Source organism: Cupressus sempervirens, chromosome 8 (assembly GCF_028749045.1).
Source record: "Cupressus sempervirens isolate cs-2001-9-10 chromosome 8, ASM2874904v1, whole genome shotgun sequence".
In the NCBI taxonomy this organism is placed as follows: Eukaryota; Viridiplantae; Streptophyta; class Pinopsida; order Cupressales; family Cupressaceae; genus Cupressus; species Cupressus sempervirens.
The window spans coordinates 33,950,743-33,958,779 of record NC_143125.1 but is presented as its reverse complement, the minus strand read 5'-3'; the positions used below and the strand labels follow the sequence as shown (position 1 = coordinate 33,958,779).

At 36.0% G+C, this 8,037-nt stretch overlaps 1 protein-coding gene across 3 annotated transcripts in view; it reads right to left on the bottom strand.

The window, feature by feature from the left end:
• Nucleotides 1-919: 919 nt before the first annotated feature.
• Nucleotides 920-8,037, bottom strand: part of LOC149541452 (ADP-ribosylation factor-like) — a 38,356-nt gene continuing 31,238 nt past the window's right edge. For all 3 annotated transcript variants that reach the window (XM_089796707.1, XM_089796710.1, XM_089796708.1), the window contains exons 3-8: nt 6,562-6,652; nt 3,159-3,274; nt 2,077-2,136; nt 1,900-1,965; nt 1,585-1,787; nt 920-1,504 (exon numbers count right to left, since the gene is read on the bottom strand). In XM_089796707.1, coding sequence (XP_089652833.1) covers nt 1,590-1,787; nt 1,900-1,965; nt 2,077-2,136; nt 3,159-3,274; nt 6,562-6,652 — 531 coding nt within the window. In that variant the 3' untranslated portion in view covers nt 920-1,504; nt 1,585-1,589. The remainder of the gene's footprint in view (nt 1,505-1,584; nt 1,788-1,899; nt 1,966-2,076; nt 2,137-3,158; nt 3,275-6,561; nt 6,653-8,037) is intronic.

The following is an 8,037-nucleotide window of genomic DNA, read 5'->3' as shown; positions in this document are numbered from 1 at the left end:
ATTTTTTATAATTTTAACATCTACATACCTTAACATATGGATGTAGTTGTCATGGTTTGGGATAAGCCCTAGACATAGTCATTGGATTATGAGGGTCTCCCCTTTTGATGTCGTTGATGCTTGTCTACTCGTCACTTGACACAAATTGTTCTCTCTCAAGATGGTGTTTTACCTCATGTTATTATGGCCTCCTCCGGCCCCATATGTCATACTCCACCTCTTGCTATTGGCGTGGTGCCCTCTGGCCATGTGGACACTTCTTCATCTACTACTACTCTGCTCCAACCTTTGGTAGATGATGTGCTACCTCGTCAGCACTTCGCTACTTGCGATGATAGTATCACTAAAGATATTTCCCCACTTGCTCCCACTTGTGATGGTGTTGCTAATGATATATTGCTTGGACTATTATTGATCGGTGGAGTATACAAACATTCTCCCTCCTCTTCCCTAGCTCTTCCCCAAATTGTGGGTGAATTTTCTACCCATCCTTTATGTGGGCTACTAATTGTCAATGGTCTATTATTGACCAGTTGTAAGCGGTGTGTTTGGCTTGTCATTATAAAAGGTCAGGACCCTTATTTTGTTTCTTTTATAATAATAAACAATTAGTAGGAAATGTTATACACAAACAATGTACTATGTATTTGTGAGTGTGTGAATAAAGGCTTTGAAATTTTGGGGATGATAAGTTTATGTGCTTCCAAAGTGAAAATGTTCAATATTTATTTCCAATAGATTGAGTTTCATAAGGGCTCCCTGTTTCAAGACGTGCTTCCATAATGATCATGATGTCACATACTAGACCTCCCAAATTCTTGCCTATATTCTCCATAATTTACATTGAGTAGTAAATCCTCTACTTTTCCTTATGTATAGCCTACAATGCATATGTTTCTTATTTTCTTTGGTCCTCATGGGAATAAAATGCAACAAATATCTTAAAATTATGCATCCTCTTTGAAAACTACAATTCAAATGTCAATGGTTACATCATCATGATTAAAATCAATGAAATGTCATATATCTATACACAGCTATTTCTCTATACATTTCACACGCTGTGAAATATAATTTTAGTAGATATTCCTGGTTTCAAATCAATCAGATAGCATAAGTAATTCTGTGCTCACAAAATTTTAGACTTGTTTAGATCTTAAAGACCAGATAACATGGCAGAACTCAATTGCAATCCTAAAGATTGACAACCACTCACACCAATCCATCTGATGGGGCTTAAAATTTGTCAACTGGATGTCATTGTGCAATTGCACGTAACTTCTATAATTAGCTCATAAATAACTAAAATACACCCCAACGAACTTGGACATGATATTCAAACATACAAAGGCTTGAGCAGAGCCAAAAAAAGACACCTCACCAAAGGATAGAGGAAGCAAACGGACTTTCACAGTTGGCATGCGAAAGTTTGGACATGGCTCATCCTCATAATATGTATCTTCGAAAAGATCCAATACAGATGCATGAGAAACAAATAATGGGCCTAAAAATTGAAAAAGGTAACCCATGTCAGTCGCTGTAGACAATGGAGATCCATTTGGGGGATTGAAATTTGTTTCTTACCTGTTCTATCCAATGGTTGAACCAGCGAAAGATGTAGAAATTCCATTAGCTTGCATTTCTTTCAGAGTTGTAGCCAGCCAGTCCAGTCCTTCATATAAACCCTCTCCTTTTGTGGCACAAGTGCCTTGAATTTGCCACCTTCTGTTACGTAAGTTGAAAAGTCCAAAAGCTTCACATATTTCCATTGGAGCCATGGCTCCCTTCTGTTCAAGTCCCACCAGAAGTTTGTTCCCATGGTTACGACCAAAACCTTTTCAAATGAAGTCATTGTAAAAAAAATCCAATGAAAAGTAAAGAGCAATTTTAAGCACTAACCATATCTTGTTTGTTTGCAAATACTAAGATAGCACTATTCCTCATGAAGGGATCATTAATGATGGACTGAGCAAAAAACAAAATATTTAAGTTAATGGCACTAAAGAGATCTAGGAAGCCTAGAATGATTGTTGAAAGAAAATAATATCTAGACAAAAATATTGCTGCCAACCAAACCTCAAATTCAGCCTTTGCCCGCCCAATCCTTTCCCTGTCTGCAGAATCGACAACATAAATCTGCAAACATATACCAAACCAATGGTCTCCTTGAAATATGATTGAATTTATTTTGATGATTTTACATTATTAGGTGTTTGGAATAAGCTTTTATCCCATGCACAGAAATAAGTATTCCCAGAGCTAGCACAAATATTTTAGTTCTCCAGCTTTATAAATTTATTGTAAATGAAAAACAAACATGCCAACAAACCTTGGGTAAACTTTGAAATTAATATCATTTACATAACACAAATTGTAATTTTCTAGGCTCTGGGGATAACTTTTACCCCCAAATGGACCTATTGGTAAAATGGGTCCTATTGAAGATCTCTAATTTTTAAAAAATCAAAGACCTCAATCAGCTTCCTAGATCAAAAGTTACGTGCTCCAAAAGTTGGACCTCCCATATCAAGAACATGTTTATTTGGAGATAATGGGAGCACCTATTTCATTAAATGGATTATGGTGAGGTTAAGATATGGAAGGGATATGTTGTTTTACTGTGGACGCATCTTGGGATTTGGGTGATGGATTGGGTGGTTTTAGCTCATAGTTTCCCAATTACCCTTTGATGGTTTCATGAATTGCTTCTCCAACCAATTAGATGCTCAAGATAAAGATTCTATAGTGAGTTTTGTGGGTATTGTTATGCTTCCAAAATTGCCCAGATCTCCCATTGGTGGTACTCTTGTAAAGGCTTAGACTTTGCATGTGTATTGTAACAACGATTACTGAATAATACACTATGTTGCTTTAGAAACAATATCCCATGCCTTTGTTTCCGTTCATTTGGTATTACAGCTTGATCACCTCAAGTCCTACGTGTTAGGGAGAAAATTTTCTATTATAGTCTTGGTTTGATTAGGAGCTTGCACAAAAGGAAATTTTGTTAGGGGAAAATGGCAAGCACATCAGGAACAGAGATAGAGAGATTCGCCAGCAATAACTTTGAGCTATGAAAGCTTCCATATTCAAATCCAAACACACTACACTATAACCTCTTAATCAAATATACTAGTTCGTAAAGGTGCAAGAGTTACCAGGCCATCGGTGTTATTAAAGTAATGTCGCCAAAGAGGCCTAAGTTTCTCCTGGCCGCCAACATCCCACACTGTGAACTGCACATTCTTGTACTGCACTTTTTCAACATTGAAACCTGCTTCCACATAAGATGTAACATATGTATCAGCTCTAGAACATCATTTGTACACAGAGGTATTTAAGACACGCAACCACACCATTTAAGATGAACATCAAAATATTCAAGCTTAAGATTTTATCATAGTTTGGTCAAAAAAATTCTTTGATAAAATCTGCATAAGGGGATGGACAATCGACATCAGTAATTCCAGAGACTATGAGAAGGCCCATAAATGCTCATTAAAGAATGGCAGCGCACAGAACTACAAAAAGTGCATATAATAGTAGATCTCAAATAAAATTCATATTACATAAGTTCCTTACAAAAGCTCAAGCGGAAGAAACTAAACTTGTATCAAAAAGAGAAACATATTGTTTTACCAAAGCTCAAGCAGCAGAAGCCATGATTACATCCAGATGATAAATATAAAAGAAACAAAACATTTTATAATGTGCTAAACTGTTTGAAACATCTTGAAATTTTTAATCCCTCAAACCTCACTTTATGTCCTCTATAACCCAACACTAAATCAGTGTGATTGTGTCGAGATTATCATAAAAAATAAAGGTAATTCTTCCAGATGAGTTCTGAATCTGCAGCAAAGAAGACTCCTAATTCAAGAAACAGTCCTAGAAAAGAGGAATTGTTTGCCTTCTTGTCAGAGCTAACTGATCATTACATACTACTAAATTTCAATAACACTTATTGTAGCAAGTCATAAATGACCTGTATAATATTCTCTCAATATTCTTTATCTAATGAAATGTTGCCAATGAACAAAAAAGGACAACAGTCCAATTTCACAGCTAGATAACTATTCGAAAAACAGCAAGATAAAAATAAAAAAGCTGGCCCTAAGATTAGAACCGTTAGATCTATAAATAAAGTTACTTTCCTCTCACGTACTCATTTCAAATCTGCAGTTTACCAGTCAACATGAGTACTGCTCGGCATGAACTTTACTACTATGCATTTATCACTCTACTCACATCAGTAATAAGATATGCATTTATATTTATTTGTTGTTGGATTTATTTATTATGCCACAATTTCATTAATGTATATTTTGCATATTGTTCTGTCCTGCCTGTCATCTATCGTTCACATTTGTGAACACGTGTCTAAGTTTTAGCGGGGGCCAGAGGAATGTCTTAGCCACATCATATCCATGTCACGTCAGCCTTGAGCGTTCTTGATGTGACATATGAGTCATTTAAAATCTTTTCATATACTTCTGTATGTACCTGCTAGTTAATTTCTCATGCTGCCAACAAAAAGCTACGAATGATTCCCATAATTGCCTAAGTTACAAAATCCAAATTTAGAAATAGCAGAGGGTTTTGTAAGTTGCAGAGGTTTAGGATTGCAGGGGAAATTGGTATACAAATGGGATGCAGATAAGACACCCACACATTACACTGAAAGAAATTGTAAAAATCAAGTGAGTTGAGAAGGTTGTGGTGGATGCGAGGAAGGTGCAAATGTTGATTTGCAACCATTGCACCACCATGGCATTGTCTCCATCATTTTCATGAAAGGGAATCTTAAAGCTGGTTGAGACTCGACTTTCTTCATATTTCTGTCTATTACAGAAGATGTTTTGAGTTGTAAGAGCCCTTACAACTTATTATAGAGAAATATGAGTGAACTAGGTGGGGAAAATCTGAGATAAGGAAAGAGGATAAAAGAGGTAGTAATCAGTGATATGTTCTAGTCAACATGAGATACATCACATCTTTTGTATTGCTAGTTTTCACATCATATATATAGAAACCCAAACTTGGTGAGATATAAAGTACATTGATAGCATTCTTAGACAGATGAAAGTTGTCATTAGCTAGAGCAACCCCACATTAGAGTTCAAAAAAAGCATCATTGAACCATTTTTTGAGGAAGGTGGAAGAAGTTAAAAACACCTTTACACATGGCTCCACATGTGTGAAGCCAAAATGGTACATAAAAAGTTATGTAGAGTTTTCCCCATCAATGATGACAAAGTGAAGGGCCTCTTAAAGGCCATCACAAACATGTATAGTCCAATGAAGCATTAAAAATTATAAAAGAGTAGATGAATCTTCCAGTTTTAATGAAATTGATGGCTATGAGAGTTCAGTGTCGATAAACAAGGCTGCTTAAGAACAGGAGAACTCAAAATTGAGGACAAGTATATGGGCCTACATGATTTTTGTGTACACTTTCTATTTACCTCATCTCATTAGTTTCTAGCCCCTTTTCTGCTGAGAGGAATTGATCTACACATTGCCTTGTGTCTAATCATCTGCAAGACACTTCAGTATAGAGAGAGCCTAGCATCACAGCGGGTTGCAAGGTTCAAGGACCTTGCACAAATTGATGAGGACCAAGATGTGCATTCGGTTCAGGTCCCATCGCAAGAGGCAGTTGAGTACAACAATTCTAGTGGTGGTAAGCAGTATCTGACATTTCCATCTGATAATGATTCTGATTTTCTGCACTTCTTTAAATGTACCAACTACCTATGTACCATACATTGTGCAACTTTTTTTGGCATCAATCACAATAAATTATATAATTATAAAGCCTTCTTCATATTTATTATCATTTCTATAATTATCACTATCAAAATTATGGAAACAGTGTATTGTTAATAGATATTATTTTTATTCTTATATTTGAATTTTCAGCTTCTTTTGGTTTGATTAGAAGCATACCTTTTCACAATCCATATTAATAAACTTATAAAGCTTTTAGCGTAAACTATGGAGCATATTAGTATTTGTACATATTAATAATTTGGTTTGTTTAAGATTAATTTTAGGTACTTTTTATGTTCCTGTGTTCTAAGATTTTAAGATTATTTTCATTAAATCATCTCTCCATCGTCCCAAAAATAGAAAAGAATTCGCTGTCCCAAATACTCATTCCCCATCCTCTGGTGCCTAAAACTCAGAGAAAAACAGCAAATTCCACATCAATCATTGGGAAGGGTTCTTATGGGAACTCAAATGAGGTTTTTTCCCTTATTAACTTATTAAGCATTAAAAAACTCAAGCAAGAGAGCTAGAAAAGCATGGGCACCCAATTATATGTCAGCACTATACCATACTTACATAAAAAACCAATGTAGTGAACACTCCTAGAGAGAGAGAGAGAGAGAGAGAGAGATCTTTTGCTATACTTCAGAGAAGACAAATGCAAAAATATGCTACTCCAACAAGTTCACTATATGGAAAGAATGAAAAATGCCCATGATACAGCAGACATTAACAGAGATAATTTTATAATTATGATTTAAAGAGCAAAAATTGGTTCAAATAACTTACCGATAGTTGGAACAGTAGATAAAACTTCTCCAATGTGTAGCTTGTACAAGATAGTTGTCTTACCAGCTGCATCCAAGCCAAGCATAACAACCTACAGAGAACCAAATAGAGTAGGAAGAATCAGTTCCTTCATATAGAAAAGAAATAGAGTCAAGTAAATGGCATAAGCTAACAAGTTGAGATTCAAAAAATAATACTCCAACAGTGAACAACTGAAGATACATCTTCTACCAACAATTTGCACAATTTTGAGATTGGGAATAAAAGCTGTTAGGTTTTCTGATTCTCCTGATCCAGGCATTTATCTTCTTTAGCTCTTTGACCTCTTCTACCCCCTTGTTCTAGTCTCTTCTCAATAATTTCAAGTAGAGGGGGATCTACCCCTCCTTATTCCTTTAGAAATATGATCACGGGTTATTACCCCTCACTCTTGGAGAAGAATATTTGTGCAGTTTTAGCAGCAGGAGCCAAACACAAGACCACTCAGCCAGAGAAAGGTTTTAATCAAAGCAAGTCAGCCCTCAAAGAAGCCTAATTATCAATACTGATGTTCTGGAATTCAGGAAACAACTCTCCACTTTGCATGAAAAGAGTCTGATCTATTGATTCCTTTGCATTAAGCTAACCCTAGAGGATCTGTACTCTTGACTTCATAGCAAATTTTGCTAATAAACTAGGGAGGATGGTATCTTAAGAAGGGGACCCTATTTCTACCAAAATGTCTCTCTTCATAAAACAAGACCATGTGGGCTTCAAACCCTCAGAGAGAATGCCCATTACAGAAACTAAATATGGACACATCTGTATGTCCTTCTTTAGGAGTTCTGGTCCCAGTATGTTTTTAAGATGGTTGGTAGATCTTTGGGGTTGGCAGTTAACATTTCCAGGTCTCTCATGGTAAGGATCTTCTATTTATGTGATAATAAATGTGGAGCTCAATCTTACATCTCCCCTTCAAAACAGCATCAACTTGAAAGTTACAGAAGTAGAATGGATTCAAATGCTCAATTATAAATTGTTGCCTTTCAAATATAGAGGGTGCAATGAGTAAAGTCATCCCATAAAAGAGTGCCTAAATCTTTAGGAGAAAATGTAGTCAGCAAGAAATCCAGAGGAACCCATAAAAGATTTTAAAGGTCTTATCATACACATGAAAAAGCATATGGCTAGGAACAAAAATCTGCAAAATAAAGCAAAAAATTGAGGGGAACGGGGGGCAGAACTCTGGACGGACCAGCAGTTGGCTGTTTGGGGAAATCTATTTCCAAATGACAGATACAAAGTCCAGATAGAAAATGACAGTATGATGGAGGTTTATAACTTCAAAGTAGATCTAGAGAAGTAGGAGGAACTTGGAATAGGTAAAGGAAGTATGGCTGTCAAGAAGGAAGGTGTCAGGCTTAGTCCTACAAGGAACACCTCCTTCAGTGGGATGGATCAAGAGAAAAATAAAAGCATTATCATCATTGAGGAGGA